This window comes from Electrophorus electricus, chromosome 5 (genome assembly GCF_013358815.1).
Source record: "Electrophorus electricus isolate fEleEle1 chromosome 5, fEleEle1.pri, whole genome shotgun sequence".
NCBI lineage: Eukaryota > Metazoa > Chordata > Actinopteri > Gymnotiformes > Gymnotidae > Electrophorus > Electrophorus electricus.
The window spans coordinates 9,406,843-9,421,327 of record NC_049539.1 but is presented as its reverse complement, the minus strand read 5'-3'; the positions used below and the strand labels follow the sequence as shown (position 1 = coordinate 9,421,327).

Sequence of the window (14,485 nt, the reverse complement as noted above, 5' to 3'; positions counted from 1 at the left end):
GGTGGCGATATAGAATAGTTATTACGGTACAAATTGTTCCAGGGTTACCAGGAAGGTGTCTTGACTGTCCCGTCGTGTAAGGAATTCTTAGCCCAAGTTAGCTATCTAAGATAAATCTGTCTGGTTCTGTCATAGTTTGAACTGTTTAACTAATACAAGAAGCCGACATGTTTTCACCTAGGTAAGAGCTGGAGCTTGATTTCTCGGGGTGTAAGGCTCCAATAGAGATTCCTGACATGGTACATTATTAGCCAGCTAGCTCGCTAACCTAGCTACCTTGTCCCAACATGCGGTTTTGTTTTGTTTGTTTGTTGGGTTTGTTTGTTTTTTTTGTTGGGTTTGTTTGCGTGTGTGTGTGTGTGTGTGTGTGTGTGTGTGTGTGAGAGAGAGAGAGAGAGAGAGAGAGAGAGAGAGAGAGAGAGATGCCAAGTTGAAAACAGCGAGACAATTTTTAACCATTTATCATTGCATAAGGCTGCTTCGGATTATAGTAAACGCGACCCTGAGTCTTGTGTCTTGTCCATCTCTTACGGGTTCAGGGTCCTGAAGTTGGCCACGTCTTTGATGTCCAGGGCGTTTTCTGTGGGCTCAGCCTCCTTACTGGGGAAGGCTCCTGATATGGCTGAAGGTATCTAGCACACTCATGAAAACGGACATAGGTCTGCTAACTAGCTATGCATCTCTGCACCCTTTGGTTTTTCGTTGACTTTTGATAACTGTTGTTAGATAAACAGTTTTAAAAATAATAGCTAAATTTGCTATTATTATTATACAGTTGTTTAGTAATTGTGAGAGCCTTATCAGTGGTTCTTAAACCATTTTGGGAGCACAGTGTTGTGCTTTTCTTGCTCTCACATCCCAGATTCACATTTATGGTGGGCTGGATTTAGCCTGTGAATTAAATCAGGTGTGTACAAAGGACACTGTTTCAAAGTTATTGTAAATTTGACTTTACCATATTGGGTCTTTATCAAAATTGCCTTTATTGTAGTGTGTCTTCACTCACTTATGTTTCCTTACAGGAAACTCACACTTGCTTGTGACCAATGGTGTGTTGTTGGTAAAATTAATCTAATCTATCTTGCATTCTTTTTTAATTAGTAGAGCTTCTGCCTCTCACACTAAGCCCCTGAATGGGCATAGCCCCGTGCTGGGCCATAGTCTATTTGCTGGGCAAAGAGAAACACGTGGCTTTTATGACTATCTTCAAAATAAAAGCCCCAGATCCCTGATTGGGCAACTAGCCAAATAAATACAATTTAATAATAAAAACATAAAGCAAAAGAAAATGATATATTAACGTTAACAGAAGAGTTGCCATTTGGTTTATTTTTCTTCTTTAAATGACACTTGTAGAAGAGTAAACTAAAAAGCATTGACAAAATAGATTGACTTTATCTTTTTGTAAAAAATATTTTTAAAAATGTCATTTTTTAAATCTTTTTCATCAACTGCAATTTTCTTGCTTAGCAAGCACTTCCACCCAGCACAGGGTCTGTTGCCGCTTAGGGACTTTGCCCAACAAGGGGCTTGGTCTGTGTGACTGCAGTTAGATGTGTCTTGCTTTTTGACCTTAATTAACCCCAGAAACACAAAAAACAACTAAAGCTCAACTACTCATCTTTCACATATGGCTTAATTAACAAATTAATTCTTTTAAATGTTTTTTATATTTCTAAACCTACAAAATGCTGTGCTGTGTGTTGCTTTTGTATACATCCCTAAATCTTCCTTGCGGAAGATTTCTTACCTGTTTCACAAACTCTACAAGTTCAAATGGATTACATTAGCCTACAAAACTCAGTATACATATAGAAATATATCTTTTTCTTTACAAATTCTATTCAGTGTTGTAATGGGGCAGGTTTTTCTACTAAAGCTGTCATTTCATCCCAGTAGTACATTTACTTGAATGCCTTTGGAGTGCCCCGTTTCCTCAGTAGGCATTAGCAACTGAGTATTAGCCTCAGCATACTCTCAGTGAGTCCATGCCATGCTGTTTGAGAAGATATAAGGCCATGCAGCAAGCTTACAGCAGCATATTTCCTTGTTAGATCTCGTCACCTGACTCCTCTGATTCTGTTTTTTTGTTTGTTTGTTTGTTTTTTTAACAGTACGAAATAGGCTGAGGCAGATTGTGGGAGCATCAACCAACTGGAAGTATGCCATCGTCAGCCTCTGAGAAATATTATGCATTTTCAGACACGTCGTATGGTTCACAGGAAAACTGTGCTATACTATTAATGTATGACCATAGTTACTATTAGTTACATTGATTAATGGGCTATGATCCACAAATCCATTTTTAGTAGTTTGAAATTGAGTCAGTGAATGATACACAGTTGTAATTGCCTGCTGGATTTTTATCATTTTCCACTTACAGAGACCACCAGCAAGCCATGGAGGAGCGGGCTTTGCTAAGTAGGCACCTTGCTAGCAGTCAAGATCAGCTGCCCGCCAAGACGATGAAGGACAGTGAGATTGAGGTGCATCTTCCCCTGGGTACACAGCCCTCACTCAGAGAGAAGTACCTGAACTACCACAACACTGTCAGGTAAAACCAGTAGATTTTCTGTTCCTCCTGACCTAAGGCATCACTGTAGTGTGTGGCTAAAACTGTGTGTGTGTGTGTGTGTGTGTGTGTGTGTGTGTGTGTGTGTGTGTGTGTGTGTGTGTATTCAAAGAACATTCCAGGTGAGTAACTGCAGTGTACTGTAGTAAGAAATGTAGAGATAATCCAAGTTGTAGTAAAGTACACAGAATTACCAAAACGAGCTGGCAACAAGTTATTTAACCCTAACTGATGCAGGGAGTAGCTTCTCATTTGTTAAAGAACCATGTCGAAAGACACATCCTGTGGTTGTGGAAACTACTAAAATCGGGTTAAGAACTGTCCAACGTATTATTAAAAAGTGGAAGGACAGTGGGGAAAGATTATCTTGGAGGAAGGAATGTGGTGGGAAAAAAATTTTGAATGATCGTGATCGGCGATTACTTAAACGTGTGGTGAAATCAAATCATAGAAAAACAACAGTAGAACTCAGGGATATGTTTAATAGTGAAAGTAAGAGCATTTCCACACACACAATGCGAATGGAACTCAAGGGATTGGGACTAAACAGCTGTGTAGCCTTAAGAAAACCACTTGTCAGTGAGGCTAACCGGCAAAAACGGCTTCAACTTGCTAGGGAGCATAAAGATTGGATTCTGGAGCAATGGAAGAAGGTCATGTGGTCTGATGAGTCCGGATTTACCCTGTTCTAGAGTGATGGGTGCATCAGGGTAAGAAGAGAGGCGGCTGAAGTGATGCACCCATCATGCCTAGTGCCTACTGTACAAGCCTGTGGGGGCAGTGCTATGATCTGGGGTTGCTGCAGTTGGTCAGGTTTAGGTTCAGACGTTATGTGCCCAAAGAATGAGGTCAGCTGACTACCTGAATAAACGGAACGGTTATTCCATCAATGGATTTTTTCTTCCCTGATGGCACGAGCATATTCCAAGATGACAATGCCAGGATTCATCGGGCTCAAAATGTGAAAGAGTGGTTCAGGGAGCATGAGACATAATTTTCACACGTGGATTGGCCATCACAGAGTCCAGACCGGAACCCCATTGAGAATCTTTGGGATGTGCTGGAAAAGACTTTGCACAGTGGTCCAAATTTCCCATCACCAATACAAGATCTTGTGGAAAGATTAATGCAACTCTGGACAGAAATAAATGTTGTGACATTGCAGAAGCTTGTGGAAATGATGGCACAGCGAATGCGTGCCATAATCAAAGCTAAAGGCAGTCCAACGAAATATTAGAGTGTGTGACCTTTTTCTTGGCCAGGCAACTATATATATATATATATATATATATATATATATATATATATATATATATATATATATATATATATATATATATATATAATATGATATAATCCGTAATATTTGTGATCTTTTAATGTTATTTTTGTGAGTGTTTTCAATTGCATTTGAGGTTAATGTTTGTATATTTATATGGGATGATATTTTAGATCTTTATCGGGTGTGTAAAACATCTTTTGTAATACTTCAAGGGATATTGTTATAGTTTGCACTGATATTTCATGCTGATTGATAAAACACTGGTGTCTCACTTGTAAACACTTCTCCCCCACAACAGATTTGGTCGGATTTTGGAAGACCTTGACAGTTTAGCGGGTAATAAACCTTCCCCAGTCATAATAATTGACCAGCATTACAAGGTCACTATACATGAGCTCAAGATTGATACGACCCTTTCTTCAACATGACACATTTATTCAACTTTGTTTCCACAGTGCTCATCTGTTACTCCCACACTTTAAATAAGGAGCTGGAGAGATCTCCACTTTCCATTGTAACCGCCCTGGTGGACAAGATTGGTGTGTGATTGTGCATGTGTAGTTATTATGTTTATTATATGTTTATTATTATGGACTAATAATAATAATATCTTGAGGTACATATTGCATGTCATTGTCTTGTGGTTGTTTCCTAGACATGAGAAAGAACATGGTCTACCCAGATTGTGACATCAAGTTCACAGGTCATGTGACGTGGGTGGGCAAGAGCTCAATTGAAGCTAAAATGCACATGTCACAGGTACCTTTGTAAGGAATGTGGGATATTTCCACACATCCCACAATCCTTGAAAATTCATAAAGCCTTTCCAAGAAATATAAGATTAATAAAAATAAGGATAATAAAAATTTGTATGCATGAGGGTTTGATATTATTGATTCAGTCAGATTATTTCTTTATTACCTCTTGCATGTCAGCAGGCCTTAGCTGAAATAGACACAAACTGCTTTATGCATCTTGAGCTTTTTGTGTGTCTTTACATTAATGTCATAGAAATGTTTCCACAGTTCCATGATGGAGCCTACACTCCTGTGTTAGATGCTACATTTGTGATGGTAGCCCGAGATCCACAAAACAAAAGGTATGACTACAAAAGAGGCTAACAGATTTATATGACGTAGTAAATTGACTTGGAATTAATGTGAGCCACTCTTCATAACTCTAGGGCAGCTTTTGTAAACCCACTAAAACTTGAAGGGCCAGAGGAAGAGAAGCTTTTTCAGCAAGGAGAGAGTAAGAGCTTGATATATGTGATAACCTTAATATGTACAGTTTAAAATTGCTTTCGTTGTCCCAATTTGAATATCCAAAAATCTTTTGGGGTCAGTTAACAAGAAGAGGCGCGTGGAGATGAGCACAGCCTCATTACTGAAGGTGGCACCTACAGCTGATGAGAGGAATATCATCCACAGCCTGTTTCTTAACACTCTGGACACAAAGTAAAATTCATGCAGAAATTCACACAGACATAAACGCACACATATGAAACCAGTTTAATGAGAGAGTGAATTTCTTAGTCTTGGTCTAGATGAGGTTTAGTCATAAATCAAGATTTCTGCCAAAGGCTTGTATTGCAGCATCCTCCACGTTTATACCTTTATTGAGTCATGCTCTTCTTCATGGATGTCCAATGTTCTGCTTTCCCATTTAGGACAGTCAGCTTCCGGAGTCGAATCCGCCCCCCCAACTCTGTGTGGATGGAGGATGCTAAAATGAAGGGCTTGGAGATATGCCATCCACAGGTAAGATGAAACCCACAGGTGGCAATAAAAATAGAGCTTTTAAAATTCTGCTAAAACCTGAAAGTTGGTGTGTGTGTGTGTGTGTGTGTGTGTGTGTGTGTGTGTGTGCGCGCGTGCTTTTTACAAAACAGGAAAGGAATATCTTCAATCGGGTATTTGGTGGCTTTCTCATGAGGAAGGCCTACGAGCTAGGTTGGGCCAACGCGTGTGCATTTGCGTAAGGCATCATTCCAATTTTCACTGGCTGTGCTCTAGACAACAGTTATATTTACAGCATTTGGCAGACTGTTGTATCCAGTGTGAATTGCATATTTATCAGTATACGTGTTCCTTGGCAATCAAACCCTTGACCATGGAGTTTTCAGCACTTTGCTCTACCTGCTGTTCCAGGTCAGCTGCAGGAGCAGTGTTTATTTATTTATATATATATATAAAATATATGCTTGTATTGCTGCCTTTGTCACAGTGGTAGTAGGCCAATTCTGGTGTCTGTGGATGACATCATGTTCCAGAAGCCGGTAGAGATTGGCTCCCTGCTGTTGCTCTCTTCACAGGTAGCAGCTGACCTAAACCTAGCAAAAGTAACAAAAGTGTTACAATGCCTTCAGTGCATTGACACTAAAATGATGGTCCTGATGTTTTTGACAGATTTGTTACACTGAGGGGAATCACATCCAGGTCAGGGTGCACACCGAAGTGCTTGAGCCCTTCACCCGGCAGCACAACACCACTAACATCTTTCACTTCACATTCCAAGTTGAGGAGGATGTTCCTGCTGTTGTGCCACAGAGCTATGGAGGTCTGGACATACATTGTTTTCCCTTAAATATTTTAGGATTTATATCACAGTGACAGTGAAGTTGAGCGTGTTGATGAATGTGGAGCGCATGCATATATATAACACACACACACACACCTTTTTGTTCCCCTTAGAGTCTATGCTCTACTTGGATGGGAAACGGCACTTTGATGAGACAATGAAGGGCCAGTGAAGATTCTTGATTAAGAATCTGGACATCAAAAAAAGATTCATGCCAATGTCTTACAAAGCAGTATCGAACACTTTTATATTATATGAAAATCTTATAGCTTCATGTATCTAATACCTTTACAGAAATTGAATGCTGAAACCATCTTTGGAAAGTTTTGTAAGTCTGGGAAAGTTCAGTAAGTCAACTGAATCCCTTGATGTTTTTGATGATTAGGTGGGACAGTATAAAACCAATATGCTGTTTATCTGTTGCTAAATAATGTATATGTTCATGTTCATAAGTTACAGAGAGGATGTTTGTGAGGTTTCTAAGTGCTTCTAACCTGTTTTGCTTGAAACTATTGAGATATGTGTGTACATAGTGGTTGTTGCTTTGAACATATTCTCATATTTGCAGATAAAGGCACTACAAAAGAGGACGGTTAAGACTACACTATAGTTTACAATATGTTTATAACATATTTTGTGTTTTGTATCTTCAGATGTTTACTAAATATACAGGATATACAAGAAACATAAATATATTCATTTTAACATACCGCTAAGTTATGAATTTATAAAGTGATAATGTATTAGAGTATATACTTTGATCTTGACATTTACTCTTCGAGTAAAATCTAATGTGCATTGTGGAGAATGTATTGTGCGTTACATCCAAATGTAATATTTGGATAGTGTGATTCATTATTCAAATACCACATTTAGACGGGTGAGTCTAGAGAACCTGAGCTGAAATTAAGCAGAGACATTAAAGTTATTCAATTTAGAACGCCAAAAGGTTATTAGAAACATTTTCAGTTATAGACCAGCTGCACCAAACTTTGTGCACAACTAAGTATAACGAATAAGTCTGCGTTGTTTTTATTCGTCCAAGCGCACGATCACGTGTGTTTAAAAGCTTTTAAAAAATAAAGTTTACGTTTAAAATGCATTTCCTGATTTGATTATCGGTGAGTGAGACTCATCTAGATTTTGTAGGTATTGTATGAACAACACAAGCCTTAACTGTATTTGAGTTATCCGGTTCGGATTCATTCTTTAAGGATTATGATGGAGACGTCAGGATTTCTTTGGCAGGATCTTTCAAGGTTCAATAAAGGGTGTGTTAAAAAAAATCAGACGTAAAAATTGGTCGTTGTCCAGTATATTCTACTATCCTGTGACTGACGAAGAAACAACAAAATTACAGTTTGACACAGCGGAAAAGAGGACTTTTTTCTTCAGTACATGGCAACCTAATTAGTCTCGCGGTATTTCCGCAGATGTAACTTCAGCACAGTATGGCAGCCGTAGTGCTCGCACACTGTCGAAGAGGACTTTCCCAGGCTTTGGGCAGTGGACTAGTCGGTGTTCTTTCACCGAAGTTTGTCAATGGTCAGTAAAAGTGAACTCATTGCATACTGTTGCATTATCCTGTAGACCTCTTAACAGCATTCGTAAAAAAGCAGCTAGATTAGGGGCTGTGACATGGAAAGGCCGTTTGAGCATTTTGGTGCTATGAAATAGGTTAGTTACACCGTATATCTTTGATCTTTATAAGGTGTTTGATTTGTATATAATTGTGTTGATTCTGCCGCACTGAGAAGCCAACATCGTTGAGATGCAGCGCTTCATGTTGTGGTATTGCCATTATTAACATTGTCAAACCGCATTAAACTGCACATCTTAAAATTCGATAAAGTAAACCTGTCCTGTGCTGTACTAAGTTGCGGTTACAGTACTATAAACCCTAACACAGTTCAAGTGATATGCATGTCATTTCGTAACAATTTTGTTACGAATTCTTTTTGCAGGGGTCAGACAAAAGTCTGGTATACAGTACATATCACGTCCAGACTTACCAAAGCTTGCCTATCGCAAAGTAAAAGGAAAGAGTCCTGGTGTGATGTTTCTCCCTGGCTATGGCTCTAATATGAGTGGGGAGAAAGCCGAAGCCCTGGAAGACTTCTGCAGGTCATTAGGCCATTCCTGTCTGAGGTAGCCTAAACAAGTTTGATTGATTTGTGCTACAGCAAAGCTTTCATGGTGTTGATCGGTCACTTTTATCAGCTCCATTTCTTATTCCAATATGTTTATTATCTTATAGTGAGCACGGATGTTAACCGGTTTGCGTTGTTGTATAGGTTTGATTACACAGGCCATGGAGCTTCAGAAGGTATCTTTTCAGAGGGAACTATTGGAACCTGGAAGAAGGACGTTCTCTTTATGTTAGATGAAGTTGCCGAAGGGCCACAGGTGAAATACAGTAATAATCCTGTGAATGTTTGTTCCAGTAGTGCCAAGGAACAGTAGTGCCTATGGCCCCTAGAGGTCGTTCCAGTAGTGCCTATGGCCCCTAGAGGTCGCTACTATTGCGCAAATATTTAAAGAGTTTGACTTTTCTTTTATTTTGGTTCTTCTGAATGTCCATGTTTACTTTAGTACAGTGTAAAAATATTTCTTTTTGAGTTATCAAAACACTTTCTGTGTTTTTTGCTGCAGATTCTAGTTGGGTCCAGCATGGGTGGCTGGTTAATGCTGCTTGCTGCAATTGCTCGACCAGAGAAGACGAAAGCTTTGGTGGGCATCTCCACAGCAGCTGATTATTTTGTTACAGCTTTTAAGTCACTTCCTCTACAGGTGAGAAGCCATTAGAGCAGAGGTATTTTACTCTGAACATTGAATCCTTATTCCAGTCCTAGATTTTGTAATCACTTGTATTTTTATTTTTAAATGTTTAATATTATCTATTGACTGGTTTGTCGTCATGAATGATTTGTTCATAAAGGGAGGATGTAAAATCTCTAGAACCTGTACCTTGAGGGTTATGATTTGAATTGTAATTGAGGGCAAAATTCAATGGGTGAATTATGGGTTAGAGGTCTGGCGTACCCTGCATTGAGATGAAATGCATAGCACAGTATGCATGGTATTACCCAGCCTCCAAAGACATAAACATGTAGCATCAATCATTTGATTTCAGTATAATTCAGAATTATGAGCCTCCATTTTCTGTCAGGAGAGGAAGGAGTTCGAAGACAAGGGCACGTGGACGATTCCAACAAAAAGTAATGAGGAGGGTTTCTTCACGGTGAGCCTGGACTTCCTGCGGGAGGCTGAGAACCACTGCATCCTTCACAGCCCGATCCCGATTGCCTGCCCCGTGCGTCTCGTCCACGGCCTGAAGGATGAGGACGTGCCCTGGCACGTCTCCATGCAGGTGGCTGAGCGTGTGCTTAGCGCTGACGTTGACGTTATCCTCCGCCGTCATGGCCAGCACCGAATGGCTGAGAAGGATGACATCAAGCTCATAGTTTACACCATCGATGACCTCATTGACAAGCTGACCACCATAACGTGAGCTGGGGGAGGACAGTCTCAGTTCCTCTAGCCAAATCCGACCTCTCCTGCCAAAGTCCCCACGGCCTTTTTGATGTTTGTGATGACAAGAACAAGAGTATGCAAGGAGTCTGGAGACTTCTGGAGAGAAAAGGAAACACCAAACCTTAAAACCTGAATCCCTAGTGCCTTCCCAGTGTTTTTTCTACCTGGTTACTTTTGAGTACTGTTTAGCATAGCCTTTTGGTCAAACTGCTTCTTTTCTGACAAAATCCTGGCCCATTACCACAGTCATATGCTCATATGTCTACTCTGCTTATATTAAGGAAATAAAGCATCGTATCTGTCACTTTTAAGCTTCTCTAGCACTTTCTGTAGATTTATAAATGGCTCATAAACATTTTGTAAGCCACTGGGCTCCCCCTGTACTCACAATAATGTGTGTGTCAAGGCTGACCCTTTGATTTGATCTACCCACTCTCTTCTGATTGTTTGCTAGAAGTATTGAGCTATTTGCTCCAAGAAGCACTTGCTTGTTTATTAACATGTGATTAAGGTGGACTGTCCAAAGTGGCCAGGGCTCAGTCTTCCAGCTGTGACTCTGCTGATATCACACTCTTAACTACCAGAATGACCTTTCAGCCACTCAACGGTGGTGTACCATCAATCAGCTCTAAATTAGCACAGTCTTAATGCCATAACATACACATCCTATTAAACTGGTCATACATAAGAGCATTCAACCATGCACAGTTGTTGAAGAAAATACCATTCATTTGTTTACCTTCTTTCTATACATTTTTATAAATGGTAAAAAAAAATGCAATAAAAGCAGCAATATGTGCTTTCTTTAATGTTTTTTTTGTTTGTTTGTTTTGGTTTTTTTTACAAAATTATATAAATCATTTTTCACCATCAATTCATGTATTCTATGTTGAGGTGCTGTGTTGGGTAGAGGGTGCATTCTCTGTATACAACACTAATGTGCATAATCTAATTGGGATAGAGTCCGGTTTACTGTTGATGCTGGTGAACATTACGTGTGTGTGTGTTTACCTCATTCACTTATTTCCACGACTGAAATTCTAAAAGCACGAATTATAGTCTAAATAAAATAATATAAGCTACACTTGTCATCATTTGTTGTATATGTTATACAACAGTAAGTAACCGGTCTATGCATAGACTCCGTACTAATGTAGCCAGGTCTGGCGCACTGGTATGCGGGATCTTATGAGACCTCCTCGTGACGCCTGCCTATATAACGGGTGTCGCGCCACACCGGACAGCGCGTCCAAGCCGTGCCCCACCCCTAACTGCATGGATGCTTCAGTTCAGCATCTTCAAGCAGTGCCCAGAGGAAGGAACTGACCGAGCGCTCGAGCGAAGGGAGGCATCAAGCGCATGCACCAGCGGTAAGTGACCTGCGCGCTTATGTTATATTGCTTAATCTAATGGGAGTGTTTAGAAATAACTTTTGACACGTAGCCATTTAACCTTCAGTATAGATGTCAAACTTATATTGACTTACTATCCGTGTTTTTACGATGTACATTTAAAAAATAATAAATGTCTGTTTCCGTATTAGTCCCTATTACAAAAGATGAACCTACGAATGTGCCTCTGGCGTTCTGCGGTGCCTAATTGATACGCTTTATGTCACGATGGGGATAGACGCTTGAACCACACCCCGTCTGATATACTAAAGCCAGTCCATCCTGCTTTGAAACTGTCATTCCAAATCACAAGACAGCGATATTTATTGTGTCATAATTTATCTTCAAGAAAATAATTTTTATTTATCCTAAACTGATATGCATTCTAATATCCTAATAAAACATAGGCTAAAATGAAATGTAAGTTTGATTTTGAAAACAGCTTTTAGGGTGAGTTTATGTCTATGGATTATTGTTAGCTTTGTTTCTTCAGACATAGATTACTTGAGAGTAAGAAAAAAACTGAGAGATCATGGCAAACCGAGGCCCCAGTTATGGCTTGAGCAGGGAGGTGCAAGAGAAGATCGAACAGAAGTATGATCCTGAGCTGGAGTCTCGTCTGGTGGACTGGATTGCCGCCCAGTGTGGGGGAAATCTGGAGAGGCCACAACCAGGGAGGGAGAACTTCCAAAAGTGGCTCATGGATGGCACTGTGAGTTCTCTGAGTTGGTTTTGCTCAAGGTCTCTGCCTCTTGGTGAAAGTATTTGTGAATGAGATGAAAGTTTATCAAGTATGGGCTCTTATTTCTTCTCCCTCTCTCTCTCTCTCTCTCTCTCTCTCTCTCTCTCTCTCTCTCTCTCTTTCTCTCTCTGATTTTCTGATTATCTTTTTCAGATCCTCTGTAAGCTAATTAACAGTCTATACCCACGTGGCAAAGAGCCCATTAAGAAGATCCAGGAGACTCCAATGGCCTTTAAGCAGATGGAAAAGATCTCACAGTTTCTCCAGGCAGCTGAGGCATATGGAGTCATTACCACAGACATCTTTCAGACTGTAGATTTATGGGAAGGTACAGTAACCAACTAATGCTATGACTGTGGTTTGTGTGGATTCCTGGTCACATCTGTAGAACATGGTGCTACTAATAGCAAGAGCATGGGTTCTATTCCCAGGTAGTGAATGTACTCTCTGCCTGATAAATATGTAAGTACCTCAGACAAGAGCTTCTGCCAAATACCCTAAATGTAATTGACTGCCATTTTGTAAAAAAATGTTGAATAAATTGTTATATTTTTGGATACAGAATTAAACAGCTATTAGAAAAGCAACAATAAATGTGGAAACGTTTGAAAAACTTTAACAAATTTTATGGTAGTGCAAAAATATTCATTTACATTTCTAGGTAAGCATCCACAACCTCTACAATGTTTGTTGGTTTCCTTGGCTGCAGGAAAAGACATGGCAGCAGTTCAGCGAACTCTAATGGCGCTGGGCAGCTTGGCTCTCACCAAGGACGACGGACAGTACCGTGGCAACCGAGACTGGTTCCACAGGTGAGTGACACCATTCTATTGAGCATCCTAAGAATCATTTAAGCTATGACGATAAACCAAGTCATCAAGTGGACTTGTCCGCCCTGCACCGAACCCTGAACCTGCATGTCCGCCGCACACAGGAAGTCTCAGTGCAACAGGCGAGAGTTTTCTGAAGAGCAGCTGCGGCAGGGCCAGAACCTGATCAGCCTGCAGATGGGCAGCAACCGTGGTGCATCCCAGGCTGGCATGACTGGGTATGGCATGCACCGTCAGATCATGTAAAACCAGCTTCCCTGGCCGGCGAGATGTCTCACACACCCAGCGGACCTTAATCCCCCCTTAACCCTAGCCTTCGCTGAGCAGCACCTACTTCACTCATGTGACTTGTCCCAGAATGATGACAAGTGTCATGTGGTAGAGCACCTTCACTGTCAGAGGCCAAGTATGTAAACATTCAAAACCTTTCAAAACCATCTTGAGATTCCATATTTAATTAACCAGTCAAATATTAGCATGATTAATGAGTGATTTTATTTTAACTTTAGTGTAACTTATACTTATTTGTTTTTGATGAAAGAAAATTATATTTTAACAAATAATTACATATATCTGAGTGATTTTCATTCATGTAGTTCAGTGACAACAGCTGCCATTATCTATGTAAGCATTTAGTACTAAATGTTGTATCTTTATTCAAAGATAAATGTTCAACTAAATGTTGTATCTTTGTTCAAAGATATACACCATACAACAGCTTCATGGTTGAAAAACCTACATAAATATTGCTATTGACCTTGTACAACATGTGAATGATGATCTGTATTCACCTCTTCAAAGTGTTATGTCAAATCGACAAAAATGTGACCATATGGGGAAGGTTATATGACACTCTATCTGGACATACAATATGTATTTATCTTTCTCATTTAGAAGGTTTGTGAATGTATAAACCCATGTTTCATGTGATGTTTCTTTGTTTTTTATGTTTGGTGGAAATGTTGAATAAATCAATACACTATCTTAAAAGACAATTTTGTATGATTCACAGTCCACAAATGTTCACAGAGTTCTTAATTAGAAAGCCTGTTCTGTGTCTATGTTTTTCTTAATTACAAATCAGTTTTCTTTTTATAGATATAGGATATAGGTGGAAAAGGTTACTAATAATGGATCAGTATTATATATGGTGTCAAGTGTTATACATGGGGTCACAGTAACACATTAAATGGCATTGCTCAGTGCCATTTACCACTGAAATTGAAACTAATTAAAATAGTAAAGCACGCATATAAACTTCTATTGTTTACTGTCTCTCCTCCACTGTGCATGACACTTATTCCTTTGTATTCACAAGTAACACTATGCCCGCAACCACTCCAAATCTAGCTTACATGCTGACCATTACCAGTACCTAAAACAATTCATCAGTTGCTTTGTGCTAGAGATTAAATTACACTGTGCCCAACCAGTTTGTTGGGCACTGAAGTGAATGACTGAAACATTTCTAGTTGATCATTATCTAAACAAAAAACCTGCTTTAACAAAGAGCACACAGGTGATGTATAACAAATATGGTTCAAATAAGTAACT

General features: G+C 39.6%; 3 protein-coding genes and 1 long non-coding RNA gene across 11 annotated transcripts; 3 read left to right on the top strand and 1 right to left on the bottom strand.

Annotated features, from left to right (window-relative positions):
- The first annotated feature begins 3 nt into the window (after positions 1–3).
- On the top strand, positions 4–7,615 carry LOC113573883 (acyl-coenzyme A thioesterase 9, mitochondrial-like). 7 transcript variants are annotated; one of them, XM_035526510.1, is made up of 16 exons: positions 4–181; positions 540–628; positions 1,023–1,049; positions 2,115–2,160; positions 2,384–2,554; positions 4,153–4,190; positions 4,310–4,393; positions 4,510–4,613; positions 4,880–4,953; positions 5,038–5,105; positions 5,200–5,311; positions 5,524–5,614; positions 5,746–5,831; positions 6,081–6,168; positions 6,263–6,413; positions 6,548–7,615. In XM_035526510.1, the coding sequence occupies exons 1-16, from the start codon at positions 168–170 to the stop codon at positions 6,604–6,606; spliced, it is 1,302 nt and encodes a 433-aa protein (XP_035382403.1). In that variant the 5' UTR covers positions 4–167; the 3' UTR covers positions 6,607–7,615. The 7 variants fall into 7 exon arrangements, with proteins under 7 accessions (XP_035382403.1, XP_035382404.1, XP_035382402.1 ...); XM_035526509.1 differs by having other exon boundaries at positions 32–76; XM_035526514.1 differs by lacking the exon at positions 4–181 and adding an exon at positions 863–907 and having other exon boundaries at positions 611–628; positions 2,115–2,245.
- LOC113573884 lies at positions 6,106–7,699 on the bottom strand. The gene is made up of 3 exons (XR_003410260.2): positions 7,612–7,699; positions 6,531–6,624; positions 6,106–6,186 (listed from the first exon to the last, which is right to left on the bottom strand). It is a non-coding gene; the product is annotated as an uncharacterized LOC113573884 (long non-coding RNA).
- Positions 7,700–7,879: 180 nt separating this feature from the next.
- abhd10b (abhydrolase domain containing 10, depalmitoylase b) lies at positions 7,880–11,052 on the top strand. The gene is made up of 5 exons (XM_027004443.2): positions 7,880–7,979; positions 8,399–8,582; positions 8,729–8,840; positions 9,087–9,224; positions 9,604–11,052. Exons 1-5 carry the CDS (start codon positions 7,886–7,888, stop codon positions 9,943–9,945), a joined length of 870 nt encoding a protein of 289 aa, XP_026860244.1. The 5' UTR covers positions 7,880–7,885; the 3' UTR covers positions 9,946–11,052.
- Positions 11,053–11,202: 150 nt separating this feature from the next.
- Positions 11,203–13,921, top strand: tagln3b (transgelin 3b). 2 transcript variants are annotated; one of them, XM_027004437.1, is made up of 5 exons: positions 11,203–11,338; positions 11,853–12,071; positions 12,255–12,429; positions 12,811–12,913; positions 13,036–13,921. In XM_027004437.1, exons 2-5 carry the CDS (start codon positions 11,892–11,894, stop codon positions 13,175–13,177), a joined length of 600 nt encoding a protein of 199 aa, XP_026860238.1. In that variant the 5' UTR covers positions 11,203–11,338; positions 11,853–11,891; the 3' UTR covers positions 13,178–13,921. The 2 variants fall into 2 exon arrangements, with proteins under 2 accessions (XP_026860238.1, XP_026860239.1); XM_027004438.1 differs by having other exon boundaries at positions 11,839–12,071.
- Positions 13,922–14,485: the final 564 nt, after the last annotated feature.